Source organism: Pteropus vampyrus, unplaced genomic scaffold (assembly GCF_000151845.1).
Source record: "Pteropus vampyrus isolate Shadow unplaced genomic scaffold, Pvam_2.0 Scaffold122, whole genome shotgun sequence".
NCBI classification, from domain to species: Eukaryota; Metazoa; Chordata; class Mammalia; order Chiroptera; family Pteropodidae; genus Pteropus; species Pteropus vampyrus.
This window is the reverse complement of record NW_011888903.1, coordinates 1,696,421-1,709,047: the sequence shown is the minus strand read 5'-3', so window position 1 is coordinate 1,709,047 and position 12,627 is coordinate 1,696,421. Positions and strand designations below refer to the sequence as shown.

Here is a 12,627-nt window from a genome sequence, read left to right as displayed (position 1 = left end):
CGTATGCTGATTTATTTAGCCAAAAGGATAAATTCTGTCCTCAGTGGTGTTTCACTTAAGTTTTTATTATAAATGAACAAAAGTTTATCAATCGGAATTTAAAAGAATAATGTGATATTAAAATTTGACTTAGATATTTTTGTTCAGAGTTTGAATGCTTGATGTCCTCTTCAAAGAGTATTAATATGTCAAAATAGATCTGTTGTAACCTAATTATAATTATGTTTATTATTTTAAATAAAGGCTAATTGAGGATATTTTGTTTTATATATTTGTTTTTAAATACCCATTTGACCTCAGTTAAGGTTCTGAAAGTAGTATCAGCATAGGTAAAATCTAATGCTTTGTTGATTACTGATGCTTACACAATATGCATTTGCTTAATTAGCTTTTTTTTTATATTCTTGATTTTTTTTTTAGATTGTTATTGTAAATCTTTGGAGATTGCTTAATTTAATATTTAAGTAACTCAGTTTGTGTTTTGAGTATGTTTTTTAAATTGTAAAAACATTGAAGTGGATCTTACATCATACTACCCCAATAAATTTAATATTTTCCATTATAAAAATATTTTGTACTCGAGAATTCAGAATACATAAAAGTAGAAAAAGAAAAGTAAATTATTCATAGTCCTATTTTACACATACAGACTACTCTTAATATTTTAGTATAGCCCTTTCTAGGTTTTTATTCTGTGTTTAGGTGATTTTTAACAACTACATTATATATACAACTATTGTGTTCTGCATATTTTTCTAGCATCATTTTATATTGTTTTGTAAAAAATAGTATTTGTTAGTTTAGAGAAGTGTAGTATTAACTTAAAAAATAAAACATATATTTGCAGTTAGAGTAGCTGTCTTCTATATTGCTTTCTTTAATACCAACTTGCATTGATATAGTGCTTAACATTTATCAATTTTAGTTTATTAAAATAATAAATTTCTGTACCACAGTGTACCATACTGGTCTTTCAAAGGTGAAATAAAATACTCCCTGATCTCCCAGTGCATCTTTCAGTCATATTTATGGAGGTATAATTTACATACAATATAATTCACTCTCTTTAGGTATACAGTTCTATGATATTTTGCAAGCAGATGCTCACGTAGCCACCATAGTCAAGATAGGGAACATTTCTCATGACCCTTTGTAGTCAAAACTAGCTCCCTCCGCAACTTCATTGTCTGGTTACCACTGATTTGATTTTTGTCCCAATAGGTTCACCTTTTCCAGAATGTCATATAAACAGAATCATACAGTATGTAGCCTTTTGTTTCTGTCTGGCTTCTTTCATCTAGTATAATGCTTTTGAGATTCGTCCATGTTGTTGTGTATATCAGGTAGTTCTTTCCTTTGTGTTGCTGAGTAATAGTCTTGTGTGGATGTACCACAATTTGTTTATTCATTTAATAGGTGATTGACATTGAGTTGTTTACAGTTTTTGGTGATGATGAATAAAGTTCATATTTACTTTCACATACGGGTCTTTGTGTAGACATAAGTTTTCATTTCTCTTGAGTAAATACCTAGGAGAGAGATTGCTGGGTCCCCAAAGCATTTTGAGAGTCATTATCTCATTTGGATGCCAAAGTCTGTGAAGGTAAGCCCAGTAATACCATCCTCTTTTTATGACTGAGAAGCTGAGACTGTATGTTACATGGTGCAGCTTATGGGTTAGGACTTGAATCTAGATCCTGTAAGTCCAAGTTATTTGCTATCTACTAGACTATATTGTTCTCAGTGATGGTGTTTCCCCATGTTGGCAGCAGTGCTAACAAATCTCTCAGCTCTTGGCAACAGTTAGAAAATGGAAATATTTATCAGTAACTGAACATCAGAATGTAAATAAGATTCTTCCTCAAGTTATGAATTTCCATCTCTGGCCTGGAAATTTGGAAGTTCATAAAATGAATTTTTACTCAGTCTAGTCTTAGTCTTAAATGAATAATACCTCTTTCATTTACGTTGCAGAACCTTAGCTGTAGAGAGAATAAGGTTTTCTGTTAAAGTCGATTGAATAATTATATAAAAACTCTGTCTTCTGGCATTCAAAAATTTGAAATTCTCTGTCATATTCAAGGTTTTTCCTGATACAGTTGTAGTAATATACATTTTAAATGATTAGACTCTTCTCAAAACTTTTTATCCTTCCAGAGGCTTTTTTTAAGCAACTTGCCAAATTCTAATTACCCGTACTGGTCAATATGGGATAACACAAATATATAAATTTCTGTTTTCCATTTAGTATAAAATTTTGATTTTTTTTTCCATTATAAAATTATAGAGCCATGTGATTACCAAACTTTAAACAACATCTAGGATCGTCCTTCACAGAGGAAACAAATGTCTTATTTCATTGTTATCCTGGCTCTAACATGTAAGAGCAATGGTGGTAAGAACGGCTCTGAGTCAGAAGATCTGATGTCAGAGCCCCAGTTGTGTGAACTCAGATGAATCACTAACCCACTCCTTAGCCTTTTCATCTGTACTGTGAGCAACACCCACACTTTCTCTGAGACTTGCAAACTAGGGAAGCAGATGATATGGTCATTAACTGGCTGAAGCAACAAAAGAATTAACTATTAAATTCCAACTCACTGGTTTTGCAACTCTTAACCATGGATACTTACATTACCTTTACAAACACTGATTAAACTTGGGTAGTAGCACTTCTAATTGTATTCAGGTACTGAGAGTGAAAGATATAATGCCTTTAATTAAACAACCTAAAGGATTATCTGAATTTAATTATGGGCTCTTCTCTCTAAGAAAGAGTAATAACTATAATCTTTGAAATACTGAATTAATAAGAAGTAAGCTTTGTATTTCTCATTTCAGTATTTAAAAAAGCAGGAATAATTAACTAAAACTAGGGTCAAAACTCAGCCACTTACTAATTGAATGTTGTACAAATTTCATAATCATTAAGTACATTACTACTGAATATTATTCTGTCACACTGACATGTAAAAGTCCAGATATCTATTAAGAGGCTGTGAAATAGATTTAATCCTGAGGGCTAGATAATCCAGTCAAGTTCAAGTAACTTTTAAATAGTCATAGTTTTAACCTTCCATTAGTTAGCAGTAATCTTGGGATATCACTCACCCTTTCATTCCAATCAAAACACCTCAGAAATACCTTTTACTAAAGGCACAATGAATACTTTAAAAACTCGAATTTCTCTAATGGAAGCCATTAAATTGGCATTCATTTTTAAATATTTAGCATAATATATAATAATTCATTTAATAGGCTACTATTTGGAACTTGTGATAGGAAAAAGGAGAGGCAATTCTTTGAATAAATTTGTTACTTTTCTAATTTGTTTCTCCTGAGCTAAATAGATAATGTAAATATAAGCAAGTAAGATAGTAAAAGGCTATTTTCTATGTAAAATGTAAATTTAAAAGAAGCTTTATTTCTTGTGACAAATGGCTACCTTTATTAAACTAAAAATCAAAAAGTATCAATATCCTTAACTCTGGTGGTATTTTTAAAAGATATGTACTCAGAAAATATTCTCTTTCCCCAAAGGACAGACAGGTTTTTATGGAGAAACAAGTCACAAAGTATAGCTTTGGAGACTGTTTTTCTAGATTCCCAAGGAAGTTTGAATGTGTCTGAATCAACATCAACAATTTTATGATAAAACATCTATACTTCTCAGGAAGTCCTTGCCCTCGTAGTCCCTCTGTTTCTAATAGGCCTAGCAAAGTTACCCACAGTCTGTAGTACATGAAAACGGCCTGACTATATAGAATTCCACAGTACTAAAGTATTACAACTTGCACGTATTAGGTCTCAGATATATATTGACATCAAACTAATTAATTAGTTAGAAAATAGCACAAATATGGATTCTGTGTAATAGCTAGTGGACTTTTGGAGAAGAAAACGAATTAAATACCAGTGTTTATTATCACCATAATTAAATTATCAGTATTTATTATCAGTACAATTAAATATCAGTGACCATAAATATGTCATATTAGAATGATGAAGTGACGCTGGTAGTCTAGAAATGTAATGAGATGAATTTAATAGGGATTAATATGTGCTATGTTTAAGTTTTTAAAAATGCAGAAATGGCAAGGTCTGTTTGTATATGAGCCATGATGGGAGGTCTTAGATGATCCATATGTGAGGTCACCTTGACTAACAGTTGGCTGCTGTATAACACTGTGCCTAGTGCTCATGTGCTTACCCAGAATTTGGTCTGTTATAATTAGATTGATGAACTTCTAGGCAAAGCCATGATATTATAATGATGGTATAATGAGGATGAAGTTATGGGCAGTACTTTCTGCACATGCATTTGTAGCTGGTTTAGGCCAGCAGCTTTTATGGCCTTAGTGCTCTAGGATTTGGGCTAATTTAAACCCTAAAAGGGAGGTATTTCTGGGAGGTCCTTAAGGAAAGTCTTCAAGGGAAGTTTCTATGGTTACAGAGCTGGGCCTTGACTCCTGTCATTCATGCCTGACTAATACTATCTCATAACCCAGAAAGCCAAGTAGGCAGTGATGGCTACAGAATTTCTCTTTAAGTTTGATTTGTTTAGGAGTGTGGTGACAAGCACTAAAGGAATGACCTTGAATCTTCACTTACGAAGCAAGCTGTATAAGTTATCATGGAGTAACAAACCACCCTAAAATTTAGTGGCTTAAAGCAACCATTTATTTAGCTCTTCTTTCTGTGAGTTGGCAGTTTGGGCCTATATTAGCCAGGTGGTTTTTCTGGGCTCATTCATGTGTCTGTTGTCAGCTTCAGGTTGGTTGGAAGCTGGATGGACTAGGATGGCTTCAGGTAGACTGACTTGCCCATGTGGCCTTCTCTAGACAAAGTTCAAAGAAAAAGAGTGGAAGCAGTCAATACTCTTAAGTCCTAGACCCAGAACAGATATGATGTCACTTCCATTGAATTATGCTGATCAAAGCAAATCTCGTGGTAACCCTATATCCAAGAGATCTGGAAATAGACACTGTCCCTTGATCAAAGGAGCTGCAAAGTTACATTGTCAAGAGGGTGGTCATTGGGAGGAGAATAATTGCTATCTTTGTAGTCTACCACAACAAGTACACTGTTATAGTATGTTGTAGATCAATAAAAATAAGTTTATATAAGATGCTTTTGTTCTCACTTTATATACTGAGAAACCACAGCTCCCACTACAAGTTGGCTGTTCATTTATATTAATTTGAACAATGAATCTAATAGCTGAAAAGCAGATTTTGTGCTTGTACTGAATGATTTTTCAAGGCAGTGTGGGGGGGTAAAGTTATGGATTATAAAGGAAAATGTTTTCTTTAATAAAATGTTTCAAAATAAGATAAAAGCATCCAAAACATGTTCACTGAATGTGTCCAAAAGAAAATATAAATCTACTTAATATTGTAGATATTTATGTTTCTAAAATAGTTAATAACCTTTAATAAAAATTGCACTGAGAGTAAATTACTCTAAATGCAGATATTGTGTTTTTATACTGTAAAAAGTTAACAATTTTAAATATTGTTATTTGGAATTTTAATTTTGAATATCTGTCTTATTTCTAGGAGCTCTGCCAGTGCCGACCTGGAGAAGGAAATTGTTCCTGCTGCAAGGAGTGTATGCTGTGTCTTGGGACTCTCTGGGATGAGTGCTGTGATTGTGTTGGTAAGTTGATATGCAGTAAAGTTTCTTAATATTTCTTATCACAAAGTCTTTGACTTTAAGAGACTTCAAAGAATATAAATGTATTTTATGTATATAGACTAGTGTGTGTATAAGATATAGTAAGTGTATAGAACATTATGTTATTGCATTTGCTTTTATTGAACGGCATTTACACATATGTGTATTTTTGTAGAAAAAGATCTAGAAGGAATTAAAAGTGCTTATTCTGGGAAGTAGGAGTGGAGGAACAACAGTTTTTTACTTTATATTTTTAACTTTTTATACCGTTGAATTTTTTATAAAAAGCATGCATTACAGTTGTGAATAAAAAATAGGTACTTAGCATATTAAAAAATAGATTATCTTCCTTTATATAAGACTTCACTAAAAGATCGTTGAGAAAATAAAAGCTGTTTTTAAGGGCTTTCTGAGGATAAAGGCTTTCTCAAGCCTTTCTGAGTCTCTAAGATGTATTAAAAAAAAAGCAAGGTGCAAAAATATGTTTATAGAATGCTATCATTTGTGTTTTAGAAAGAAAACTTAAAGTATATAGACTGTTGCTGGGAGAAACACTCACCATTCTCACTCCAACCAGTTAACTCTTTCTGATCCTTAAAACCAAAGTTCAAGTGTCTGCTTATCTCAGAAACCTTCCTTTTTTGACTGAGGTTGCCTGCTTCTGTTAGATCATGTATTACATGCTACTATAATTGTTGTTTTGCCTGTCCTTTCCAATAGAGTATAAACTCTTTTTGAAAAGGTATGACGTCATATTGATCTTTTAAAATTAATCTCTGTTTTTATCAAAGTGGGATATATGCACCTACTTTAGATATATGCACGTAGTGCTAAAACAATCTTTTGATCCTATGCCAGCGACAACTACTTTTATCTCTGAAGTATGTATGGTATTACTTCCATAATTCTAAATAATATCTTTTTATTCTCTTGATTCATTGATTTTGGAATCCGTTGACTTACTATGGTAGATGATGATTTAGCTCTTTTATCTCTTATCTTTCAATATAGTTTTATCACTACTTCTACTTAAATCAGTAATTACTTTAATAATATAAATTTGTATTATATACTAGTTTGATTGTAACAGTGTAAACACTAATTTATTAATGAATAATTCTATTGTCTATTTGTATTGGAGAACATTTCCTGAGAGATTTCCTAATTTTATAGGCTTTATATTAATGTTTAAATTTTTGGCTTTCTTTTTTAATTTCCAAGAGCCCTTCTCTGTCCTTTTTGGGGAACATACCATTCTTGTGTTATAGATAAGATATTTTTCTTAACTTTCTGGGGCTGTTAATTATAGTGTTTGGTTGTTGTTGAAATTTTTTCTCCTATTCTTTACACTGTTTCCATTTTCTCAACTGTCTGGTGATCCTGAGCCATCTATTCCTATGTAAAAGTTAGTGACCAGAGCCCTATGCTTGTAGACAGGACATAAAATCTAGTTTGCTTTACTGTCAGGTGATTAGAAGATGAGCTGGCTTTTTCATTGAGGAGCCCTCTATCTCAGTATCTATAGATCTTTCCCTTTGGAGTTGTATAGCTTTTTCAGAGTAAGATCTTTGAGTTCCTTGCCTGGGGTGAGGGTGGGGTAATATGGCTGGCTGCAAATGTTCTGGGATACTGAGGGGTGATGTCAGTATTCAATAAGCATACTGTCATTTACTTTCCTTGTTTCTTTCCATCCTCATCTCTGCCTTCTACAATATTTGGTGTTCCCAGTCCAGGGCCTCTTTGGTTTAACTTCTCTGAAGAATAGCCTTCTGATCACCTATAGTTGTGGGATAAGAAAGAGAGCAACCTGGAGGTCCAATTCAAAATAAGGAGGTCCTCAAAATAAGTTTGCCTCTGCAATACCTGATGTCTCCAACTCCTGAGTATTTCCAGAGTTCTGTGGTTGCATCTGCCTGGGAGGGTGACTGCTTAGTCAGTTACATTTAGCTTTTAGGTTCTTCCAGGGTGGAATTAGGGTTTCAGTTTCTTGTGTTTCTTTATTGTTTTATAGTGAATTTTGGAAGAGTCAGGACAGAAGTGTCTTTTCCTCTGTCATCATAGATTCATCTTGATATTTCTAACAGCTGGTATAGTGTCTGACACTTAGAAGGTGCTCCAGTGTTTTAGAACTGTCAAATCAGTGAGTTCTTAATGCACTATTCTCTTAAGATAAACAATTTATTCTATGCCCTTGAGGGCTATAGTTTTTTTATATGTCAGCTGAAATAAAAGAAGCTTTGAATTATTTTACAGCATTAAATGTAAATTTAATATGTACAATAAAAGTTAAAAAGAAAATAAGCGTATTAATCTCTAATATACATATATACAAGCATTTAATTTAAACATGGATGCCAAATACACAAATGCACTTTTTACAATTGCCTAAAATAATGTGTGTGTGAGTGTATGTTTGTGTGTGTGTTTTAACGATCACACAACAGTAACATTGCCATTTAGCTACTGCTTCTAGGAAAGGAGGTCTGTAATTCTACTGGGAAATAATAATCATACATGCTTATTTTTCTACATTTTAGAAGCAACCTATGTTCTTCTGGGCTACTTCTCACTTAAAAAATTTACCTTTAAGGATTTAATACCAGTTTTAAACTTCAAATGAGTTCATAATGTAACTTTATCTTTCATTTTAAATTCAGTTAATCTTTTATTTTCTAAGATAAAGTTTAGATATTCCAGTTCTTTTTGTATAGCAGTACTCTTTCTTGTAGGTAATTCTCTTCCATATTAGGCTTTCTTGATGTCCTTTGCAAACTTGTGGCCACTCCTCCTAAGTAGAAACATTCCCCATACTTTTTTTTATAGGTGGGGTGCAGACCTCTGAGAAGATCCACATTAGAGTATAGCCTTTCCTTCCTGTCTCATTCTGTGGACTTGTAGTACATACTTTGTCTAACAAGCTTTCTCTTCCAGCTCTCTTTTATAAAAGATTTAGTTTCTCTTTTCTGATCTTCTCTTAAGATAAGAATAACCACCGTAGCTCATTTTCATCCATGCTCTCCAATATATTTCTCAAATCTTATGGTTTTTGGAACTTAGATCTATACCCACAAGTTTCTTTTGGTGGACGGCAGTGAAAAATTGTTTTGTTTTTACTTTTCAAATATAGAGAGTTCAGTGAACTGCTTTGTACCTACTCCCCAGCTTCAACAGCCATACTTGTTTCATCCATTTATTGGTTCTTCTGTTTATCTTCCCTTTGTTGGAGTATTATAAAATAAATGATTTCACTACACCTCCAAAGTACCTTAGTTATGCATCTCAAAAAAAGAAAAAAAAAAAGGAGTAAACCTTCTTACATAATACATTGTCATTACCACACCTAAACTAATTAATACTTCCTTAACATCTAATACCCAGTCCATATTCAGATTGTTCTAAATGACTAAATGTTGTTTATGGTTTAATCAGATCGAGATCCCACAGAGTCTGCTTACTATATTTGATTGTTAAATTTCTTAGATTTCTTTTATTCTAAAACATTTCCTTCTCCCCTTACCACCTTTTAAAATTCCATTGACTTGTTGAAGAAACTAGTAAATTATAATGGAATATATACTACAGTGTGGATCTGGCTGATTGCTTCCTGTGGTTATTTAACTTGTTATCCTATCCTCTCTATTTCCTATAGACTGGAAGTTAGAGCTAAAGACTGATTAGATTCACATTCAGTTTTGGGGAAGTGGTACAGTTGTACAGAGTACACATTAATAATATTTAGTTGCCCTGCTCTCAGTGATGCTAAGATTGATCGGTGGGTTCAGATGGTGAAAGTCTGGTGCCTCAATGGTAAGTTACTTACCAGTCTTTTATTTAGTGGCTTTAGCCTTCATTGATGACCACTGCCATGTCAATTTTATTAAATAATGATCTTCTATTATTTTCATTCTTTCCATATTTATTAACTGGAATTCTGTATAAAAGAACTTCCTCACATTTACTAGAGCCCTTTGTTACCCTGAAATAAAGGATAAATAAACAAAATGTTATATAAATACTTAATTTTTTCTCTTTATCCATTTTCAGAATATTTACTTCATGTCCTAGCAAATTCCAGTAGGGTTCAATAAGTTTTTATATTTTTGCTTTGCTTTTTGGTAGAGTTTTTTCTGTGTGTGTGTGTGTTTTCTTTTTTAAACATCATTGTGAACTCATGGCTTTAAAAATATGTATTTAGTGTTTTAATCAGTTGCCCTCATTCTCTTTTCTCAAAATGTTACTTCTTTGGTTAGTAGGAGACTTTTTAACTTGGCTCTTGAGTCCTTTTGACATGACTTTTGTCATCTTTGTTCATTTCAGACAGACTGTCCCAGGCTCATTATATACCTTTTCTGCCTCATGTCTGGAGTTAGACCTTTCTCCATGAAGCTTTGATTACCTTTAGAAGAAAGTGGTAGTTAAACACCACATTCTCAGCCTTAGGGGTACTTGTTGCTACTACTTTTCTTCTAGCCCCTTTTAGTGAGCAGAGCTAATAAATAGCTACAGGAGAAAAATTTTGAGTTTATACTAATATTGCCAATTAAAATTTAAGGTTACAGAGTCTTTTACTTCTTTTGATTTTATATCTGTAACTCTTGTATTCTGAAATTTTTGGTTCCTAACAACAATAATATAAGTATTTATGTGCTTTACTTATAATACATCAGTAAGACTATCAAATGACAGATAAGCTTGCTTTGTACTTGAATATATACTGAAGATGTAAGCCCAGATATTGTCTTCCAAGATCAGTTGAAGTAATTTTCTGTGGTGGTTGGTTATGCGATCAACTCGATGTAAAATGAAGTTCATATGTGTTAGTCTGTTTCAGATTTTTAGCAATTATTAATTTCCTCTTTGATTTTAATGATTATTTAATATATTTGCATAATTAGAAAGACATATGTATGTAACAGTGATAAAACAAGTGGTTCACTTCTGTATCTGTCACTTCTACTCTTTCCTCCCTCAACTATAGATAGGTGACCATATAACTTACTGTCCAAACTAGGACACTTTTGAGAGTGAAACCAGTGGGATAAACCTGAACCAGAATTGACCTGAATTGGCTCAAGGAAATTGGGACTAATGGTTTCATCCTACCTGTAGCCATTTTTTAAAACTTTAATAAGTATTCTTTCCTCCCTTCCTTCTCTCTCTCTCTCTCCCTTTCTCTCTCTCTCTCTCTCTCTCGCTCTTGCTCTCTCTCTCCCTCCCCCTCCCCCCCTCTCTCTCTCTCTTGCTCTCTCTCTCCCTCTCTCCCCCTCCTTACCTCCCTCTCTTTCTCCCCTTCTCCCTCCCTCCCTCTTTCTTCCCCTCCCTTCTCTTCCCTTTTCTTTTTTCTTTTCTTTTTTTTCCTTTTCTTTTCTTTTTTCTTTCTTTTTTTTCTTTCTTTCTTTCTTGTTGTAGGTCCTGGGTTTTCACCACTTTGAATATTTGGTGCCAAGCACTTCTGTCCTGTGAAGTTTCTTTTGAGAAATAAGCTGCTGGTCTTATGGGAGCGCCCTTGTAGATTACTAACTGCTTTTCCCTCGCTACTTTTAAGATTCTCTCTTTGTATTTAACCTTTGGTATTTTAATTATGATGTGTCTCGGTGTGGGCCTCTTTGGGTTCATCTTCTTTGGGACTCTCTGAAATTCCTGGAGTTGTATGTATATTTCCTTCACCAGGTTAGGGAAGTTTTCCGTCACGATTTCTTCAAATAGGTTTTCATTTCCTTGTTCTCTTTCTTCTCCTTCTGATATCTCAATGATGCAAATGTTGTTACGCTTGATGTTGTCTCAGAGGCTTCTTAAACTACTTCATTTTTTTGGATTCTTTTTTCTTGTTGCTGTTTTGATTGGGTGTCCTCTGCTGCCCCATTTTCTATGTTGCTGATGTGATCCTCCATTTCATCCACTCCAGTGAGTCCCTCTAATGTATTCTTCGTCTCAGATATTGTATTCTTTTCTCACTGGCTCCTTATTATGTTTTCCATCTCCATTTTTATGTTTGTTTGTTTTTTTATATCTCTTTGTTAAAGTTCTCTCTGAGTTCATCTACTCTTTTTCTAAGTTCCTTGAGCATCATTATAACCAATGTTTTGAACTCTGCATCTGGTATATTGCTTGTCTCCATTTTGGTGAATTCTTTTTCTGGAGCTTTGTTCTTTCCTTTCATGTGGCTTCTTTGTCTCTGCCTTGTGGCTGCCTCCCTGTGTCTGTTTCTATATGTTAGGCAGGGCTCCCAAGTCTCCCAGTCTTAGTAGAGTGGCATTATTTAGTAGGTGTGCTATGGGAGGGGTCCAGCTGAAGGCTAAGTTCAGCCGCAGTCTGTGTACCTCCAGGGCTATCTGGTAAGAGTCACCAAACTTTCCACATATGGCTGCCACCCATGCTGGGCACATAGTTGCCTTGAGGGGCCAAGTTAGAAACGAAGGCCTGCTGCCACTGGTGTGGGGCTTGGGGTTGCTCAGCAAGAAGTACAAGGCATGCCGAGGCCAGATGCTGCTTCTTTGGGTTTTGTGAGCCTTTGTGAGATTTTATGAAAGTTTGCAGCAGGAGCTAAGAGAGCCCATTTGTATGGAATAAAATCACTGTAATCAGCTTGGGTGGGCCAACAAGTTGGGAGAAGGGGAGTCTCAGGAAATCCCTGGGCAGAGCGAACTATGTAATCCAAGTTGATGGCACCTGTGTCTGCAGGCTGGGAGTGGGGAGGGCTCAACAAAGGAACAATGGCTTCTGCTTACACCTCTGTCTAGAAGCAAGCCGCCCCTCCAGCCCTCACCTGAAGCACAACTCAGCGCCTCCCCCTATTCCCTGGCACCCCTGGAGCAACTGCCCCAGCACTAGAGCTCAGTGAGTGAGTCCATCCAGGTTAAGGTGTGAGCCCTTTAAAGGGAAGGTCTCCGCTTCCTGCAGCCCTCTGTCTCACTCAGCCACAACCTTCTCTGGTTTTCATAGCCAGAGGTT

The 12,627-nt window shown here is 34.6% G+C and overlaps 1 protein-coding gene across 2 annotated transcripts in view; it reads left to right on the top strand.

The window, feature by feature from the left end:
- The window catches only part of TWSG1 (twisted gastrulation BMP signaling modulator 1), a 43,895-nt gene that overhangs the window by 11,687 nt on the left and 19,581 nt on the right, over positions 1-12,627 (top strand). For both annotated transcript variants that reach the window (XM_023534182.1, XM_011366161.2), the window contains exon 3: positions 5,559-5,658. In XM_023534182.1, the coding sequence (XP_023389950.1) occupies positions 5,559-5,658 (100 nt within the window). The remainder of the gene's footprint in view (positions 1-5,558; positions 5,659-12,627) is intronic.